General features: G+C 39.7%; 1 protein-coding gene across 6 annotated transcripts in view; it reads right to left on the bottom strand.

Annotated features, from left to right (window-relative positions):
* Nucleotides 1-20,874, bottom strand: part of LOC123764507 (RAC-beta serine/threonine-protein kinase B) — a 67,254-nt gene extending 46,380 nt beyond the window's left edge. For 4 of the 6 annotated variants that reach the window (XR_011225046.1, XR_011225047.1, XR_011225048.1 and 1 more), the window contains exons 1-4: nt 20,678-20,874; nt 12,565-12,613; nt 9,606-9,717; nt 1,596-1,789 (exon numbers count right to left, since the gene is read on the bottom strand). Coding sequence is in view for 3 of the 6 variants with exons in the window: in XM_045752404.2 (XP_045608360.1) it covers nt 1,596-1,789; nt 9,606-9,663 (252 nt within the window). In the remaining 3 variants the exon portion in view is untranslated. Of the gene's footprint in view, nt 1-1,595; nt 1,790-9,605; nt 9,718-12,564; nt 12,614-13,407; nt 13,659-20,617 lie in introns of all 6 variants that reach the window. The other 2 variants (XM_045752406.2, XM_045752405.2) reach the window with 2 other exon arrangements.
* Between the last annotated feature and the right edge of the window lie 883 nt (nt 20,875-21,757).

Genomic DNA, 21,757 nt, shown 5'->3' with positions numbered 1-21,757 from the left:
TGACTCGAGGGATTAAAGTGACTTAATAGTGTTAAGCAAATAATCTCAGTGTGGTTAGTAACAGAGACCAACCATTTGGCCCTCCAGAAAACCCTTGAAAATTTAAAGAAATATTTAATCAAGGAACTGGCGTGAAGTTTGGAGAGGTTAAGGAGCAAACTTTATAGAATTCATGAATGAAATCCTGACCATTCCAATTAATGAAATGAAGTAGAGCATCTTGGAATGAATTTTTTATAAGATCCATGGTATTTTCCAAGAAGTTGGTGAGAATTTAAAGAGGCAGAAAAGTATTAACTGGTTACAAAAAAGATGCTAGTGACCCAGGTTATGGTATACAGAGTAAATGACAGAGATTCTCTAATCCATTACAGTGAGGTGGAGGAAGGCACGGAGGACGACGATGAGGAAGTGGAGGAAGCAGCACCACAGACAAATAAATTCAGTGGCCTGATTTCTATTGAAAAATGAATCATGTGATTGTCAAGAAATAGGAAGTTGGAAGCAAGACTTCAGGTGAAGCAAAGAGCTAATCATACAAAAGGCAAATGATAAACGGAAGGAAGGCCAAAATAGACTTACACGTGACAAGATCAGAAAGCCAATGAACTTCAACCAGTGAAGCCTAAGCAGCTGCTAGTCACAGCTGATCTTGCCAAGCACTTGCGCAGTAATATTAGGGGTTCTTCCTGTTGTCTACTTGTTGGTTTTGGAGATGAGTGTCCCCGGTCGGGAGCCAGTCGGCCGAGCGGACAGCACGCTGGACTTGTGATCCTGTGGTCCTGGGTTCGATCCCAGGCACCGGCGAGAAACAATGGGCAGTTTCTTTCACCCTATGCCCCTGTTACCTAGCAGTAAAATAGGTACCTGGGTGTTAGTCAGCTGTCACAGGCTGCTTCCTGGGGGTGGAAGCCTGATCGAGGACCGGGCCGCGGGGACACTAAAAAAAAGCCCCGAAATCATCTCAAGATAAGAGATAACCCCTGTCACCCGGTCAGAGACTGGGCCACAGGTTGGTTGTTCAGCCAGGTTAGGTTAATGCATAAAATTGAAGTTCTTCAGTGATCAAGTTGCCATTAATTCCACCAAGTACCAATTTCTGTTACTGTATTGTTATTCCATTTTGTGTATATGAAGATACTGTCATAACAATGTAGATTTATGTTTATTATATCTAGAAATATGAATTAAAGTGGTTGGGGTAATACAAAATAACAAATAATAAATTTTGTTTACATGCATCTTATGAAAGTTGGGAAAATCTTATCTCCACATGATTCAGATCAGGGTCATCTCCATATGATCCAAATCAGTGAGTTTAATGAGTACCTTAATATCTGGATGACAGGTTGTATTGAATATACATTTATATAAACAAATCCACAAGGGCCGTGACGAGGATTCGAACCTGCGTCCGGAAGCATCCCAGACACTGCCTTAATCAGTGTCGGGATTCGAACCTGCCAAGATGCTCCCGGACGCAGGTTCGAATCCTCGTCATGGCCCTTGTGGATTTGTTCATTTGATGCATCACGTTAGTGTGATCTCTGTGTGCATTTATATAAATTTATGTTCACGTGATATACTGTACTCACTTTAACTGTGAAGTTGTTTAGTGGATCATCAAGGCCATGGTCAGGCTTGGTTTTGAACCCCAGAAGAGTTCCATCTTCAAGGAGAAAGAAATAACGTTGTCGCCAGTTCTTGATGTGTTCCCCACGCTTGTTTAGCCACCCTTCTTTTACAACTGCGGGGGGCGGAGTAGTACCCACCTCGCCCATTGTGTCCTCTTGTATAATAAAAGGAAAGATATTGCGTAAATAACAGCGTATCACTGCAGGTCATAACAAAAAAACAAATTATTTATTTATTCAAGCTATGAACAACTATACACATTGTAAGAGTTTATGTGCAATGAAGCAAACTTTGAAATACAGTACAGTATGCTGAACAGCAGCTTATACAATGCAAGGTTATTTGTACTGCTTTAACACTTTCTCAAAAAGGACAAATAAATAACATTGTTAAAAATATATATATACTGCATAATTTAGGGGAAACTTGTAATAGCATGGAAGTTAAATTAGATACCGGGTATCTCATTAAGATGATTGAGCAAGATGCTTTTAGTCTCCTCTACCAGCATATTTTCCTTGCTACCCCCCCCCCCCCTCAGGCCTCTCTCCCACTTTCAGCAGTGCCAAGACCTCTTATCTCTACTATATATACTGTACTGTACTGTACTGCCAGAACAACCGTGGACATCTTCAAGAAAAAACTAGATAGTTTTCTTAAAATAGTGATGGACCAACAGGGCTGTGGTGGATATGTGGACCACTCCAAATAACAGCCTGTTGGACCAGCTCTCATGTCAAGCCTGGCCTCGGGCCATGCTTGGGGAGTAGAACAACTCCCAGAACCCCCATCAAGCAGGTATATACATAACAATAAACAATCTAATCATGCTGCATGAGAATATATAATTGTTCATGAATTTCAATCAACTCACAGATTCACACACAGGGACATGTTAGACATTTGGGGTAATTTCAAGCCACATTGATTTTTGTTAAGGATCTTTACAAAAATTAGGATGCATTTAAATTCAAGAAACAAAAAAAAAAAAAAAAAAAAAAATTATTGTAGGGTCATTACTTAGTTGCTGGATGCAAGAGTGGTTGAGATTTTACCCATCATCACAGTGGGATCATTACCACATATGTCAGACCAATCCTGGAGTATGCGGCTCCAGCATGGAGTCCATATCTAGTCAAGCATAAGACTAAACTGGAAAAGGTTCAAAGGTTTGCCACCAGACTAGTACCTGAGCTGAGAGGTATGAGCTACGAGGAGAGACTACGGGAATTGAACCTCACTTCGTTGGAAGACAGAAGAGTTAGGGGGGACATGATCACCACATTCAAGTTTCTCAAGGGAATCGACAAGGTTGATATAGACAGGCTATTTAACACAAGGGGACACAGGTGGAAACTGAGTGCCCAAATGAGCCACAGAGATATTAGAAAGAACTTTTTTAGTGTCAGAGTGGTTGACAAATGGAATGCATTAGGAAGTAATGTGGTGGAGGCTGACTCCATACACAGTTTCAAGTGTAGATATGATAGAGCCCAATAGGCTCAGGAACCTGTACACCTGTTGATTGACGGTTGAGAGGCGGGACCAAAGAGCCAGAGCTCAACCCCCGCAAGCACAACTAGGTGAGTACAACTAGGTGAGTACCTCTTTCTGGTCCCCAAGTGAGACTCACTATAGCTGCAATGGAACAGTTTCCTCGAACCTAGGTAGGGTAACCTCTCGAAAGCCCCCTGCACTCAAAATACCATGAAACACAGCCTCTTAGCCCCAATCCACCCAAATGACCATTCCAGAGAAAGGGCAATGAGGCCAGGTACCCACCCAAAGGGGGCAGAGGCCAGTAAAGAAGCTAGAAGAGGGGAAAAGCACAACTGGATAAAACAGCTGAAGCAATTACTCAGACCTTGGAACAAAAAAGAAGCTGCCACACAAAGTCACCTCCCAAAGGCAGCAAGACCATAAAAAAACTACTGGTGGACTTAGTGGAGACAGAAAGATGACCAACGGAGAGCAACAAAGCCAAGGAAACACCCAGAAAAGCTACAACAGCAAGTGTGGCTGGAGACTTTGAGGGGAGCATAAAAGCCTTCCCCTAATAAGACCGACAAGAAACTACTAGCACCTAATGCGTAACAGATCATCAGGAAGACTGGGTGCAGGGAATGTACGGCTGAACTTTGACAATGAGTACAGTGCTTGAATCAGAGTTGCAAATGTTGTCCAAGCAGCTGCTTGTTTTGCTGTACTTCACTTTCATGGTGGTTTCTCTATTTGGTAACGTGGTTCACCTTTTATCCTGTTATGAACAAGAAGATAACACTCATTCATAACAGCATTAAAATGTTTTGTTGCACAATACAAAAGCGGAGATATGTGTTGCAATAGCTAGATATCACTGAATGTAAATGGTTGCACAGTGATTAGAATACTGAATAGCATTGCATGATCCAGTAATAGTGTACAGTGAAACGTCGACTTATGACTGCCCCTACTTACGAATTTTTCGAGTTATGACGTAAATTTTGTTGGAAAATGCAACTCAACTTACGACTGTGTCCTCGACTAACAACTTTTGTTGATACACGTTTGGGTTGACTGAATGCATGATTCCCGATGGTACGGGCTGACCTGCCTCAGTTTACCAGAGCCGCCTGCTTAATATCATGATGTTTGTAAAGAATTGCATTATTTGGGTGCTTTTTTGTTTTTGAACATAAAATTAGTTATTATATATCATGCCATGGGTCCCAAGAAAGTCAGTGGTAAGGTTCAACCTAAGAAAACACATGTGAGGACGACCATAGAGGAAAAACAAGAGCTCATTAGTAAACATGAAAATGGTATGAGGGTCATTGATGTAGAGTAGAGGATGTCCCTTCCTCATTTATTAAGAAAATGTGCGCAGTATGGGAAGAATTGCAAAGTTTTGCTGAAAAGTGTCTCCCAAATCAAGCTGTAGCAGACCGTTGTGTTAACCTTTTTAATGACAATGTGATGTCTCACTTCAGACAAGTGTTACAATGTAGGGAAAAACAAGTGTTGCTAGACAGGTTTTTAGTGGGACAAACAAGCAGTGAGCCACAATCAGGTCCTAGTGGTATGCAGGCAAAATGAAGGAGATAAGAGTACCCCAGAAAAGTCATCAGTGCCTGATGTTATAATAGAAGGAGACTCCCCTCCAAAACACTAACACCTCTCCTCCTTACCTCATTCAAGGTAAGATATACGTACAGTACTTTATTGTAGCTAGTACAAAATGAGTGTTATTCAGTATAAAATGTATTTTTAAGTTAATATTTTTGGGGGTGTGGAACGGATTAATTCAATTTACATTATTTCTTATGGGTAAATTCGTTTTGACTTACGACCCGTCTCTGGGAACGGATTAAATTCGTAAGTCGAGGTCCCACTGTACTGTATTTCAAAGGTTACTTCACACATTATTGCATGTTGAATATCATTTTTCATACTGGTTATTTGTGCAATCGAGTGTATTAAGTTGGAAAAGGGGCTTTGCCTTTTGCCTCTACCTTGACTTAGGGGGGGAAAGGGGAGTGGACAGGAATGATCCATGTCCACTTAAGATGCCGCCGTCTGTACATCGAAGTTTTTTGTATATTTTTTAATTAGGGGTTTTAATTACATAATTATAAGTTATGCAATCCTGAAATATTGCAACACTCTTGATTCATATTCACTTGTCCTTGCTAGGAGTACTGTAATGTATTAGGAAAACTGAGTGAGTTTTAAAATAGCAGTAGTCCCTTGCAGCGAGCCACTGTCCATCAGCGGCATATAGTAGTAGTACAGTGGGAAGGTGGATCTCATAGTGGCAGCGAGCTGAGTTGAGGGCTTCAGTGTAAGATCAGTTTTAGTAGTAGATTGTACCTTTTTTATAGGGCATGTTCATAAGCTCTTTAGCTGCCTGATAATGTTATTGAAGCCCTTAGCTCAATACACGTAGTTCGGGAAAGAACGTCAATGCTGTTCACAATTTAAATAGTACAGGACTGGCATTTGTAGAAATTCCATTTATGTTTCGATTATTATGGGACTGATTTTAAAATAGGTGCTATTCTATTGCCAACAATTTGATACTAAACTGAACGACGTAGCACAAAATATAAAGTCAGAAAATTGGAAAGAATATAAACCTTTGAGTGTGACAGAGCACTCACGGGCAACGCCCAGCCGACTTTAACCTTTGGTGGGTGGTGCCTGCACATGCCAAGGCGACCTTGAGGTGGCGTGCCAGGCCAGAACCGGGGCAGCCAAAGTGTTAAGATATCTGGCACTCATAACTTCATGTAGTTTACCTACTATTTGGGAGTGCTGAGACTCCTGGTAAAATATGTCTGAATAGTTCGAATGTAATTTAATTGCTTGTAATTCCTCGTTACCGAGTAACTTAAGTAGTTTACTTGTGATGTTTTCTGCTCCATTCAGCAATCAAGAAAACTGATGGGAAAGAATTTCAGAGACCTGTAACTTCAAGAACAAGAGGTCATAGATTTCAAGTAACTAAACAAAGCTGCCGAAGAAACATAAGAAAATTTATTTTCGAAACAGAATGGTAGACGGTTGGAACAAGTTAGGCTGAGAAGGTGGGGGCCAAAACCGTCAGTAGTTTCAAAGCGTTATATGACAGAGTACTGGGAAGACAGGACACCATGAGCATAGCTCTCATCCTGTAAGTAGTGTACTATACACTTATGTAATTACACTATAAATTAAATTTAATAAACTGTCATTAGTTTTTTTAATATTGGTGAAAACAGAGCTTCCTGCTATCTCCCAGAAAATTGTAAACATATTGCTACAGTTCTCAATGTCGTACTTGTGTGAGCAAGCATTTTTATGTCTAATGAATATACAAAATTTAACAGAGGAACAGACTGACGTCTGTGGAACAACAACTTTATGTGTGGCTATCAAACATTCAACAATGAACTAAGTTGCTGGGCTTAATTTTTTAATGCACAAATTACACATTAAATTAGGAGACAATTAGGATCAATGTTATTCTTTTGAAACTTTTATTAATTTTAATTGTCAATTTATTATAAAACAATAAAATGTAAATAGCTTTATTAACTGTATAAAAAACAATTATATTACCGGTAACACAAAATCATCCCAAATTATATACGCAATGTGTATAACCTACAAGCATGATGTAAATTGATTTTTTTTTTTGTTAACAGAAATTAGTAAACAGAAATATTTTATTCATAAGTATGAGTTAACTATTACATGTTAATGTTAGTGCTTTACATGTTTATTTTGTAATTTACCCCCGTTGAATATAATACATTTCCGCCAGGTATGGGTTCTACGAGATTTTACAAAATACTAGTATTTCAAGGGTTCCTCCAAATAAAGCAGGTTGGAAATCACTGCTCAAGACCAATGGTAAAGTTTGTATAACAAGCCATGCGTAATGTCAAGTTAACGTACAACTATAATATTCACAGAGAGTATTCGAAAATCAACTGGAATCAGTATTTGTATTTGAATCAGCAAGGTGATTAAGTACACTGGAGAAGTAGCTGGTGGCACAGTGGTAACACATTCATCCTACGCTTCATGAGCAACGCGTCTATGTTCGAGTCCTGGCTAGAGAGGATTGTCTGGGCATCAGACCTTTGCTGTTTGCCTCTGTTCACCCAGCAGTAATTGGGTTCCTAGTTGTTAACCGATTGGCAGGTCATGTTCCAAGGAAAACTAATGGGCAAGGTATACCATGAGCAATGGAAAGGGAATGCTCTCGGACTGCTAACAGGAATCGGAAGTCGTCTGTTTCTGTACTCGCCTGTGTAAGAAAAACGTGAGTAATAAGAATCATCAGAATGACATCGTTGAATGGGGAATGTCTCACGACTCATGTGGGAAACTCTCATACTGCCTTTCAATCCCATGACTCCACACGCCTGTCATCTATATCACCTCTTATCTTTTTCTGTTCCCACAGCCATGTACAGGCAGTTCACCAATTATGAACACGTTCTAAGACTATGTTTGTAAAGTATTTGTTTGGAACATGGATCAAGATTTTCCATAGGTGAAATGCTATACAAGTGGGAGATGGATTCCCAGGCCACTAAAAATCCTCACAAAAACTAATATTTTTGTGGCATAATTTAAAAAACCACCACATTATTTATCCTGAATGATGGAGTAATCCTGCTTGTTAAAATTAGCTGTTTTTTAAAAGTGAAGTGGTATAATTACAGAAATAAATAAACGAAAATACATGTGCACTGCATTAGTGGTACACCATTTTGTATTTGGCCTCTCGAATAAATGCCTCCCCACCTATCTCCAACCCAGGGCCCCACCCCCACCAAGGTAAACATGACCAATCATGTGTGTGTGGGAGGTCATTAAAGGACTTGAGGCCACTGGGTATCAGGATTGTATCTCGCACACCCAGTCACCCACACACACAAACCTACATCCCCAAGCACCCACCCAAACAAACCTACACCCCCCATGCACACACCCACCCTGCCCCCACCCTCATGCACCCTCCCATACAATAATGTACTCCATGTGGCTGCCACACGGACATTTGCGCTGCCGCGAAATTCAAAGGGACACTCCAGCAAATTAGTACAATGATTTTATGCATGAAGGAGTTACATGGGGACCTGGGAGAATGTTCGTTTGGACAAATGTTCATAATGTGGGAACGCTTGTATAAATGTATCATTTGTAAGTTTTTTTTTTGTTTTTGTTTTTTTGCCCCACACCAGGAGAGTGGTACCTCTGATGATAGCCACACTTTAAGGGTTAAAACACTAACACTACTGTACTTGCACACTGTGGCAATGCCAGGCTTCTGAGTAGTCTTTCTACCCATAGGAACAAGTACCGGATACCTTTTCAAATAAATCTTGTCCTCTGCAAATGAATGGGAACATGTGGAGAACAGAGATCAATTAAAAACCCAGAAGAAACCATCCACTGACATACAGGAACATTTTGGAACATTCAAATGCCTCCCTGTTGTGACCCTGGACCCATCTGTGGCAGATGGGTCTCAGGATCGTATGGCATGTGTTTACATATAGATAATGTATGGTGAGGATATTGTAATAAATATATTATTAAATGATAGGGCTAGTTAGTTAACTTTGAGGGTAAGGAAGGAAGGATGAGTGTACCTGTGTTCATATACAGGTACCTGGAATCTCTTACCTGGAATGGCAGGCAATTGCGTCCCTGCCAGACATAAGACCACTTGATGCTCCTAGCTAGATACACTTGTGGTGATAATTTGTACTGTATAGTGTATTGTAAAGCTAGGATGTTACATTTATACTAAGAATTGAATGGTGGCAATTAAATATTGTATTAGAGATTTAGTTAGTGGTTATTGTACGATCAGTGACTAAGCCAGTAATATAAGGTAGATGCGGTAAAGTATGGTGTGTTACTTGGGGGTGTAGAGTGCAATAAATAGTATTAGTGATTAACAGGTGTTTATCATCTTAGCTCTTTGAATGGGGTTAGGCAATCTGCTCTAGACTGCAGACTATTACTGCACTATCGGTTTTGGGAACCTAGTTCCCTTGGGGGCCCTAACTCCATTGAATGATACTTTCCCTTACGCTATTTGTCCTCTTAACAGCCCCACTTATAAACACTTTCAAAGAATTTTTGAAAACAATGAGTTGTCAAGTAACACTCAAGCAACTGAAGCACTCAGTATCCGACTACCTCTACCAACTAGAGATATCAGGGAAGGAGATATCTGGAATATGCCTGGAAGGGATTCTAGGAGTTCTTCTGCTGTCCAAGCAAACCTGTCCCCTGCAGACTCCAGGAAGAAAGAACCCAAAGGTCAAGAATGGGGAGCTCCAGAGAAACCACTCAGAAAGGAGCATTTCATTACTATACACTAAATGCCATTTTTCTGAGCTGGCTCACCTCAGTAGCTTCCATTTACTTCCTTTCTATGGTGCTTTGTCAGAAATGAACATGAACAGAATCATTAGGTGACTTACCTGAGGAAGTAACAACAGAGGAGATGGACGAGGTGTGTAGAGATGCAGAGGCAGCCATTTGGTGAGGTCAGACGTCCAAGCGCCACCCACTTGTGACGAGAACGAGAGAAGCCTGCAAAATATCTGGAGGTTAGAGAATGAAGTAAAACGCCAAGTCAAAATAATGGCCACGGGCAGTGTAAAAAAAAAGGTGGACAAAGCTCTAGGCTAGCTGAGCATGAACACCAAATGAATACTCTGAGAAAGATTTGCCATAGTACAGAGTAACTTTGCTCATGGATTAACCCTCAAACTATGAACCAATATTAACTTTATGTACCAGTCCTAACATATGCACACACACACAAAAAAAAAAAAAAAAAAAAAAAAAAAAAAAAAAAAATCTTAATTTGAATCCAGGAAGCACAAAAATATTAAAACAAACTATTTGTGTGTCATGTGTGATGAAGTCATAAGGAGGCAAGTTTGGGTAGTTGGGGGGGGGGGGCTTAGGGGGAGGCTTGGGGGGGGGGAGTAGCCCTCCACAGTAGTTCAGCTATGAGCAATTTCTCTTTCCATTTTATTTTCTTATTTCTTGCTTTATTTATTTTCTCCATGGTCAAATGATATATTGGGATGTCAGTGGTGGCCTTAATGTTTCAGAATTTGATCCACTTGATTTGTAAGCTGAAACTTCAGCTTACTTGCCAAGCTGAAGTTTCTATTTTATATTAAAGTTCTTGTATAATTTTTAATTATGGTGTGTGTGGAAATTCAAATTATGTTGGCTGTGGTATAAAAAAAATTGCAACTATGTTCACTTTTGGACAGTAAGAATTCTGCTTATCCAAATGTCTGGTTCATCCAGCATGGGGTTCTACTGATACAGTTCTGATAAGCTAGCTTCTACAGTACTTGTGAGAGAGGGGGTTCTGTAGCTCTCTTCAAAGGTGTAATATAGTTTACACTTCACAATATATATTAATGTTGCTCACATGTTGCATTTATGTTTTTCTCTACTGTATCCCTAAAGTCTGCTATGAATTTCCCCCTCATTTTCTGGCTTGGGGGACCCCTTTACAAACCTAAGTCTTTTTGCTGGAGCCTTTGTATCTGTCCTTGAAAGGAGGATTTCTGAGAAGATCAAATGCCTCATGTTATCTTGAGGTTATCTTGAGATGATTTCGGGGCTTTAGTGTCCCCGCGGCCCGGTCCTCGACCAGGCCTCCACCCCCAGGAAGCAGCCCGTGACAGCTGACTAACACCCAGGTACCTATTTTACTGCTAGGTAACAGGGGCATAGGGTGAAAGAAACTCTGCCCATTGTTTCTCGCCGGCGCCCGGGATCGAACCCAGGACCACAGGATCACAAGTCCAGCGTGCTGTCCGCTCGGCCGACCGGCTCCCATGTTACCTGAAAGTACCAGAGACTTCTACTCGAATTCAAATAGAAGTCTGTTCAACTTCAGTTCCATCCTCCTGTTCCAAAGTTTGAGTCTTGTTACCTGTTGAATTTCTTGTTTCTTCCTGTCGACCACTTGCCATCCTTTATCATCATCACCATCGTTTTCACATTGAATCCGGTGTTCCACTTGGCAGTTTCAATTTCTGTTTCTCTGAGTTCATTAGGCTAGTTGCGAAGCTTCAGTCTCTCTCTTGTTTTGGTTCACTGACTTTCTGGATGCCTTCCCAGTGAGGTGATGGCCTGTCATTTGCTCCCCCGCACTTCTTTTGAGGTGGCAGGGGCCAGGTTCTAGTTCCTGGTAGGCCTAAGACCTCCACAGCTGATGTGACCTAGTAGTTGGGAGCAATCTCAGCGGGATAGCTTCAGGGATCTGTCGGGGCTCACCCAATAAGCTGCCGTTTCATTATACAGTAGTACCATATTGCCACCCACCCACCCACATGATAAACAATACCATATTGCCATGCAGCTGATATACCATACTGCCACCCACATGATATACCATATTGACACCCATATATATAATCCGTATACAGTATAAATAAAAAATAAATATACCACACTGATATCCACATTATATACCATACTGCTACCCCACATGATATACCATACTTCCATCTACATGATATACCTTTCTACCACTCATATAACAATATAACCAAATATATACATATCAGGAACAGCTTACTCAGCTGACATGGCAAGTTCATTTGCAAAGACAAGAAAAGAAGAAAAAGAGATATAACATGTTTACTTTCAAACACATAAATGGTGGAGTATATTCTGCATAAGCAAAAAATAATCCAAATTGAAATATATTTAATTTAATCGTGCACAATTAAAAACTAAATTGTAATGCAGAAAATGAAGAGTCCCAGATAATATCCACACCTACAGGGGCCATATAAGATACAGGGGTCAAGTACAGGGGCCTGTGGCTGAGTGGACAGCACTCCGGACTCGTAATCCTAGGGACCGAGGATCAATACCCGGCGATGGCAGAAACAAATGGGCAGTTTCTTTCACCTTGATGCCACTGTTCACCTAGCAGTAACTAGGTACCTGGGAGTTAGACAGCTGCTACGGGCTGCTTCCTGAGGGGTGGGGGAGGATCCGTTGATTGATTGACAGTTTAGAGGCGGGCCAAAAGAGCCAGAGCTCAACTCCCGCAAGCACAACTAGATGAATACACCTGACTCCACCCTTAACTCTTAATCCTCACATCATAATGCACATGAAAAAATAAAAAATAAAAAAACATTTAACATAATATCTCATATGAATATTTGAGCACAGGAGGTAATTGCAGACAGTGATTTAGAGCTGTTTAAGAGTTAAACTAGGATTATACTGTAACCTGCTAAGATCATGATGAGAAGGTAGAGTTGGCTTTGATGCCTTAGTTCCACTCATGTTTCCCCCTAAGAAAAATTAAATGAATCAATGGAAAATCTTATATGATTAAAAAAATAGGGCTATGATCACATTGCAAATAAGTAAAGGCAGAATACCCACCTTGACTTAGAATCGTGCAGGCAGTAGATTAGCCTCGTCTTCACACAATCTGAAAGAAAAGAAAAACCAGCGTTGATTGTAATGAAACGCCTCTTTCTGGTTGAGCCTCAATGACTGCCTGAAGTTATCTTGCCGAGATGGCTCCTCACTATCGAGTCACATCAGGTGCAGAAGTCCTGTTTCGACTCTAGTAGCAGAAACCAGAGTCGAAACCTGGTCCCAGCACAGAAGAACAGGAAGCAGGAGGACACATATCATCATCCTCACTGAGAAAGTACTCACAAAATTAGCAAATCTGTACAGACAACTCTAGGGTAATAGGATACCAAGAAAAGGCCACCAGAAAGTTAAGAGTCAAAACAGCAGGGTAAGGACAACACAGAAAATTAGATCCTGAAACTATTCACCCCATTGTTAGGCAGTTCACCCACTAGTAGCAGCTGCCTGCCACCGGATGGCCATGTAACCAACTACTGGATTCTCCCACCTGACACATCAGTCACCGAGTCATGAAGACAGAAAAATTAAACCCCTAAAAAGGGATAGAGGGGGGTCCAGGGAGCCTCCATGAAACCACCAGAAAATTAAGAAAAGGCTCCAAATGAAGAAAATGAACATCCAGATAAAAAAAAAAAAAAGGGCACCGGGGAATAGAATGAAACTTCCTATCCCTACAACTGGAAGTGAGGACTAACAAAACACAGTTAATCTAAAGAACTAGAAACCTCCCTTATGAAAGAGATAAACAACAATACTAGTTCTGTATACACTCTTTAGAAAGACAAAGAGTAAGGGATGACAAGACTGAAGTACACTGTATATAAATGGATAAAAGGTACGTACAGTCAAAGTCTTTGTAGTACAGTTGGGTTCATTCACGACTCGACTGGAAATGCTGGGTTAGAATCCAGGGCAGGACGGAAATGGTCGAGTGCATTTCCCATTTCCCTTGTTCATCTAGCAGTAAATAGGTGCTCAAAAGATAGTCAGCATGTTGTGGGGTTTCATCCTGGGAAGGGTCTGAAGTTTGACCTTGGGAGCACCTTGATACAAGCCTTACATGTATATACAGTGGCTGCCTGTCCCCCAACACTCTGAATTAAAAAGGGGAATACAAATGAGGTTTAATGTGGGAGCACTGGATTGTTTCAAGCATAGGTTAGACATTCTGTGTATATGAAAAAGTTTGGGTGGATATAAATGGTAGTTTCTTTATTCTTATGTTTGGTGTCGTACTCTGTTGTTTGGTTTGCTTGAACTTGAACATCGTTCATGCCATTTTCTGGCCTCAAAGTTTTTCTCGAGCAATTTTCTTTTCTAATTTTCTTTGCTTTTCCTTTTTCTTTTCTTTCTTTCCTTACCCTCCATAGGCATTCATAGCTAATGGAGGATAATTTAATTTTCAAGTATTTAAAATGCAGCCTGTGTACTATGCTGGTTTATCATATGATATTGTATGTTCCATGACCTAAACCTGGACTAGTTGAAATAGTTGACCACATAACCTGAATGCAATTGGGCATGGGGTTGAATGAGTTCATGAAGACTCTCCCATGCTTTGGTAGTGTGGTGGTACAGTGGTACAGCACTCTGCTTTGCATCACGCGGGCAGCGGTTCCAGCCCCAGCAAGGACATTTGGCATTTTAAAGTATTCCTTGGTAATATAGTATATACTTTGCAGAACTTCCCTCCATCCCTCAAATTTCTCTTACTGCTAGTATATATAATTATATATTTAACTGGATTACTGTTATTACAGAAAACTTTTAGTGGCCAATTCTTCTCATTCTGAAAAATACTTAGCATACAGTAATGTTCTATTTCCATCATTGCAACTCTTGCCTGAATTTTGTAAAGAATTTGTAATATTTGTCTCATTACTCTTTTTTGTGTATGTTTGTTTCTCTCTCTGGTAGATTATTACAGATTTTTCCCTCTCCAACTCCTGTCTCGTACATTTCACTAATTTTTTATATTTTTTTACCGACTTTATCGCTGTTGACATGATAATCTGCTCTCCCTCGGAGCCTTTTGCTACTTCAGCAAAAGTTTTATCTGGTCTTGTTCCCCTTATCTCAATTACATTATCTTCCTGTATCATTGTGTTTGTATGTAATTACCTAAGTGTAATTACCCAAGTGTGGTTACAAAATGAGATCTACGCTTATGGTGTCTCGTCTTCACAGCACTTTGTTATACTGTATAACGCTTTGAAATTACTGACAGTTTTGGCCTCCTCCACCTTCTCACTTAACTTGTTCCAACCATCTACCACTCAGTACGCAAAAGTGAACTATATGATTTTCTCGAGCAGCTTTGTTTCCTAAGTTTGAACCTATGTCCTCTTGTTCTTGAAGTTGCAGTTTCAAAAAAATCTTCTTTGTCAATTTTATCGATTCCTGTTACTACAGTATTTTACAAGCATTAACTTTTTTTTCTTTTAACTTCTGACTTTAGTATTTTAAATGCCTCTAACCTCTCTTCGTAGCTCTTATTTTTTCTGTTCTGGAAGCCATTTAGTTGCGTGGTTTTACACCTTTTCTACTTTAGTGATGTGCTTAAGATATGGGGGACCATACATCTGTTGCATATTCCAACTTTGGTTTCACAAAGGTTGTGAATAATTTCTTTAATATTTTTGCCATACACGTATTTAAAAGTAATTCTAAAGTTGGAAAGTGTTGCTCCATACACTTATTGTCCAGGTCTTCTTAAAGGGCATGACAATCGTCTAAGTTTCTTATGTTCCCTAGAAGCTATGCATCCTTGGCAAACATGTTCAAATAATTTGGTATTCCTTCTAGTATATCGTTTATATAGTACCTGGCAATGAACATTACGGGTTCTAGAAGTGAACTCTGTGGTACTCTACACTGGCAACACTTCTCCAGTCTGATACATTGCCTCTTGATTGCTGCCCTTATTTTTCTGTCAGAGAATTGTTCATCCATGTCAGAGGTTCCCCTGTCATTCCTCCAGCATGTTCCAGTTTTTAGAATTAATTTTTCCTCTATTTATATATACCCAACCACTTGGGGTGGACGGTAGAGCGATGGTCTCGCTAAATGCAGGTCGGTGATCAATCCCCGATCATCCAAGTGGTTGGGCACCATTCCTTCCCCCTGTCCCATCCCAAATCGTTATCCTGACCCCTCTAAAGTGCTATATAGTCATAATGGATTGGTACTATTTCCTGATAGTTCCCTTCCCTTTCATTTATATATAATTCAATCATGAGAAATAGCCTAAGCTACTCTATCCTCTTGAGACGTACTTTATTCCCTCAATAAACGTACTTGAACTTGTCATCCCTTACTTGTGTGTGTGTGTGTGATTACCCAAGTGTAGTTACTGGATGAGAGCTATGCTTGTCGTGTCCCATCTTAACAACACTCTCTAAGGTCTCTTATATAGACTACATGGGAAGAACCCCCTTACTGAATAAGCTAGACATTTGGACAAGCAGAATTCTTACCGGGGCAGTCCAAAAATGAACATACCGTACAGTATTTGCAATTTTTTGTACCACAACCAATAGCATAATTTGAATTTACACACGCTAAAAATAAAAAATATCATTTAAAACAGAAACTTCAGAATACCTTGTTGTAGTTCATCATTATGTTTGATTCTGTAGATCTTGAAATGTGTAGTTCTTGAAAAAATTATGTAACAACCTCCAGTTATCTGGATTTCTATTCGGATATGGCAAAGTTTTGCCATAAAATGATCTGGATGTGATTTTGGCTACATAACCCAAACATTAGGTTCAGCAGGCTTCAGATAACTGAACTTGTACAGTAATTATATACTATCTGTCAAATGATGCTTTGCAACTACAATAAGTTTTGACATCTACAGCCATCTAGCTGAACTTGTTTCGACCATCTATAACTGCTTGCCAAAGAGAACTTTTGTATGTTTTCAACACCTTTTTTTCTTAGCTTGAACCCATAGTATTTTGTTCTTGAAGTTGCAAGTTAAAGAATTTCTCCATGTATATTTTGAAGAGTCTTGTTATAATATGCTGGCATTCCTCTATGGCAGTGTCCCGTGCCGGCGTCCCTCCGTGCAGGGGTCCCTCCGTGCCAGCATTCCTGTGTTTCCTTGATTCTACCTCTCCAAATGAGGCAAGGCTCATCTTCCTTATATTGCTGTATCTGTCTTTACATAGGTCTGCATCTCTCTCAACCTTTAATGGAGTGGAGAACAGATCTCCATGCCTTGGTGTCTGTTAGCTTTATATTGGAACATGGAACATACAGTACAGTGTATGGAATATATCTCTAATAACTTTTTGGCCCTTGTACTGACCCCTGTGAGATGGCCCTTGTACTGACCCCTGTGGGATGGCCCTTGTAATATATTCCTCTCTGTGGTTATCTCTGTATTACCGAGTGTCCATGTCTGTATTGTCTGTGTGTATTTGTCTCTCTGTACCTATGTCAAAGTTTATGCTTTCTTGTCTATCTATCACTTTATGCCACAATGTCTGTGAATACTTATGTCTGTCAGTGTATGCTTGTGTACCAATATCTACCTTGCTATATTCCTCATAATCTTAAGGTAAAACACACGCTTAAATACACACAATAATTAATGAAGCTACTTGATGGTGGTGAGACCATCCCAGAGGATGCAATTGGGATTGTATGCTTGAAAGGGTGGCAAATTATACCAGTCCAAATGCTCTTCAGTACACTCCTCTGAACTAGCAGTGTGCTAACCACTTCTCTTGCCAACACATTTGCTCAGTCACACACACACACTCAGTTTCAGGAATCTGTACACCAGTTGATTGATAGTCGAGAGGTGGGCCCAAAGAGCCAAAGCTCAACCCCCGCAAGCACAATTAGGCGAGTACAATTAGGCGAATACACCCACAAATTAATCAGCTAGTCAAATCAGTATATTATCAGTTAATAAGTCAAGTCAATTAAGCCAAAATTCTGATTTTAGTTAGTTCTAGAATATCCCTTTTTTTACAGGGGGTTATTTCAGATAAAATCCAGCGAGTGAATACGATTCATTATTTAATTTAGGAATCCATTATATGGTAGCTTGGACTTCAATATATATATGAACTTGGTGCAATATATTGGATACATAACATTTACATTGCTGTCTTTCTAATGACAATAAAACTAATTTATATTAGTGCATTGGTTAATTACACAATTAGTCAATTAATTACACAAAGCATGTTTACTGTGAATATTTGGTAAGCAATTGTATGTTTTATTAAGGCAATAATTAAATACTGCATTTCAGGTGCATGTAATTAAAATTAATGTACACGGTATTACTAAGTATATATTCACGGTAAACTCAGGTAAAGGATTTGAGATGCAGCTTATTTCTTTCTGGTGACATATTCACAAATGAAAAATAAATGAAATCAACATTGTTCTTCAAGAATTTGGAGCCTCACTAATCAGTCTATGGATTTGGCACTCCATGGGAAAGTAAATAAGAAACTTTTATAAAAATACAGTATATACTTAGTTTCACTCATGGTAGCACAGTGTAACGATTTTTAAATATAGCTTATATTTTGGCCTTTATTGTGACAATTTATATATCTAAGACGTTTAGAAAAAAAAAATGAGATAGTTTACTATGCAATGTGGTCCCACATTTTTTTTTATTTGTATATACAAGAGTTGTTACATTCTTGTACAGCCACTAGTACGTGTAGCGTTTCGGGCAACGCTACGCGTAGCGTTGTGGAACACCTTACATAGATTAACCCAACTTCTAGTTGGGTCTGACTCTGAACCGGCACAAAACAAATACATTAGTTATATGTCACTTTGCGTAACAGTTATTGTGAGCAAATTTTCACGCATAAGTTAACTTAACCCATGCCATGCTGTATATTAGTAATCTGTGAAAATTTTGTCTCATGCAAAATAGTTTTGAAATACTGTACCATAAACATTGTGCAGTATATAGAATGAGAACTTGTATACTTATGTACACAACCCATGTATTTAAAAAACATTTTATACAAAAGATTTGCTCTTGTAAATTTGCACCATCTTGGGTGCAAGTCACATTGCACCCAAGATGGTTCACTAATGGATTTTAAAACCTACCTAACCCAATTAGAAGACACGCTTTGCCAGAATGCCTGTGTGCAATTTGAATGCATCCCCTGATATTCATACAGATTTTAAAACACAACATAACTAGTGATAAATGTTGACCAAACCACACACTAGAAAGTGAAGGGACGACGACAATTGATTTGAGAACGGTCCAGGACGGACCAAAACGTCGTCGTCCCTTCACTTTCTAGTTGTGTGGTTTGGTCAACATATTTCAGCCATGTTATTGTGCCTCCTCGTCTGCTTGTGATAAATGTTAAGAATGAGTGTGTGTAGCACGTTGAAATGTGTGTGGGTCCTGTAGTACGGTGGTTTGAATACTCGACTCATAATTGGGGATCCCAAATTCAATACCTGGGCGGGACAGAAATGATCGAGCACGTTTCCTTTCACCTAATTCCTATTTTCACCGAACAGTAAATAGGTACCTGGAAGTTAGGCAAGTGTTGTGGAGTTACATCCTAGGAAAGGACAGTAGTCTGACCTATAAGGGGACCTTAATTCAAGCCTATGTATATATTCAAATTCAAATTCAAATGTTTATTCAGGTAAAGTACATACATAAAAGGTGTGATACAAATATTGATGAATTTATAGATAGAGCTAGTACATACAATGTCTAAAGCCACTATTACGCAAAGCGTTTCGGGCAGGTAAAACACTAAGACTAAAACTTAATACTAATTGAGATTAAAGTATAAAATGTGTTGAGAGAATATAAAAATACAAAAGGGTGAACATGGCAGAAAAACAGCAAAAAATACAATTTGGTCGACAAACAGCAGTGTTTAAAAAAAAAAAAAATAGCAGACATGGGTTGACATTATAGGGGTAAGGTAGGTTACAGGGAGTTAATTAATTAGTTTTTAATTAGTGCTTAATTTAGTTAATTAGTGCTTAGTTTTTATCTTAAACTGGTTGAGAGAGGTACAGTCTTTAACATGATTGGGAAGGTCATTCCACATTCTGGGTCCCTTGATTTGTAGAGCATTTCTAATGCACTTTTAGCATTTCATTTCTATATATAAATATATAGACTGGCTTCCTGTTCCCAAGAACCAGGAAATATAACATTGGCAAAATAACTGGATTCTCACATAAATGCTGGTTCATGCGATGGTACAAGTTATGGTGCCACGACATACTAGGGGCCTCGTAGCCTGGTGGATAGCGCGCAGGATTCGTAATTCTGTGGCGCGGGTTCGATTCCCGCACGAGGCAGAAACAAATGGGCAAAGTTTCTTTCACCCTGAATGCCTCTGTTACCTAGCAGTAAATAGGTACCTGGGAGTTAGTCAGCTGTCACGGGCTGCTTCCTGGGGGTGGAGGCCTGGTCTAGGACCGGGCCGCGGGGACATTAAAGCCCCGAAATCATCTCAAGATAACCTCAAGATACGCACTGCAAATTGACCGGAAACCTTTATAAGCCCTTAAGCTATAGGCCTACCCTATAAACACCACTTTCAAACATTTTTTAGCACCACAAAAAAAAAAAACTTAAAACTAAATCAAAGATAACTGTGTAGAATAATATAAACCGTGAAGCAGTTCAATCTAGCTCTACCTATCCATGACATAATGGAGGAGTTACATATATATTCATATGAGTCAGGTTAAGCACCATTGAGTCTGGCCAGTAACTGGATGGGTAACAATGTGCCCCACACCCTCGGCCTTAGCTTAAAGTTACTTTAAGTTACTTTAGGGGACTTCAATAAGCCCAAGAGGCTTCCTGGCCCTCGACAATGGTAGAGCAAAAAGAGTTTCTAGAGGTAGACTGAACTAGAGCCGTAAAGAAGTATGTGTACTAGAGGCAGTCTTCCCTCTCTCTCTACACCACTAACTAACCCCTACTAACGCCACAATCACCCCCATAACCCTATTACAATCAATATTGGCGCAACCTAAGGGTTTAAAGCCAATCTATGGAAGTTATTATTACATTAGGTTTCCAATGTTGTGTTTGTGGTGTGGTGTGGTGAGAGCCGTGTTAAATACTGGCCTGGGCTGGCTTCTGCTGCTGCTGCCTCCTGCTTGAGTCATGAGCCACGGTCAGGCACTGGTCACGGGTGCAGGCATCCACCATTACCACCTCCACACCATTATATTGTGACTCGTGTGCATCAGGCACTCCTCCACACCACCACACTCTCAGCTGTTTAGTGTGTCTTTCTGGAGACTGCTCCGGTACCCTCGGCCTCCCCCTCCTCCTCCTCCCTCTCCACTCAATACAACCCTATTAAACATTTAACCCGCTTTATATATACTTTTTTCCTTTATACCATAAATAATAAATGTAATTATGACTTAAGAGTTTGTTAAGGAAAGAGAGAGAGACAGAGAAGCGGTCTCCCTCCTCCTCCTCCCTCTCCATTCAATACAACCCCATTAAACATTTAACCCGCTATATATATACTTTTCCCCTTTATACCATAAATAATAAATGTAATTATGACTTAAGAATTTGTTAAGGAAAGAGAGAGTGAAAGAAGCGATCTCCCTCCTCCTCCTCCCTCTCCACTCAATACAACCCCATTAAACATTTAACCCGCTTTATATATACTTTTTTCCTTTATATCATAAATAATAAATGTAATTACGACTTAAGAATTTGTTAAGGAAAGAGAGAGAGAGAGAGAGAGAGGAGCGGTCCTCCTCCCTCTCCACTCATTACAACCCCATTAAACATTTAACCCGCTATATATATACTTTTTTTCCTTTATACCGTAAATAATAAATGTAATTATGACTTAAGAGTTTGTTAAGGAAAGAGAGAGAGAGACAGGAGCGGTGGGTTGGATAAGCCGGGAACCAATTATTCCCAGACCACCCTCAGGGGGGTCCTCGTACAGCCTCTCTCGCCGCTAAATTAGAATATGTGTGTATTAGAATACAGTTCTCTGCTGTATTTCTCTACTCTTGTTGTATCACCAGCACACACACACACACACACACACATGCATCTATATTACCTAGCAACAATGCGCATCATTTCATTATCAACTGTATTCGTAATAAGAATTAAAGTAGATTAAGTGTTTCACGGGATAATTATTAATTTTGTAACTGCACATATCTATCT

Source organism: Procambarus clarkii, chromosome 79 (assembly GCF_040958095.1).
Source record: "Procambarus clarkii isolate CNS0578487 chromosome 79, FALCON_Pclarkii_2.0, whole genome shotgun sequence".
NCBI classification, from domain to species: domain Eukaryota; kingdom Metazoa; phylum Arthropoda; class Malacostraca; order Decapoda; family Cambaridae; genus Procambarus; species Procambarus clarkii.
This window is presented reverse-complemented; position numbering and strand designations above follow the sequence as displayed.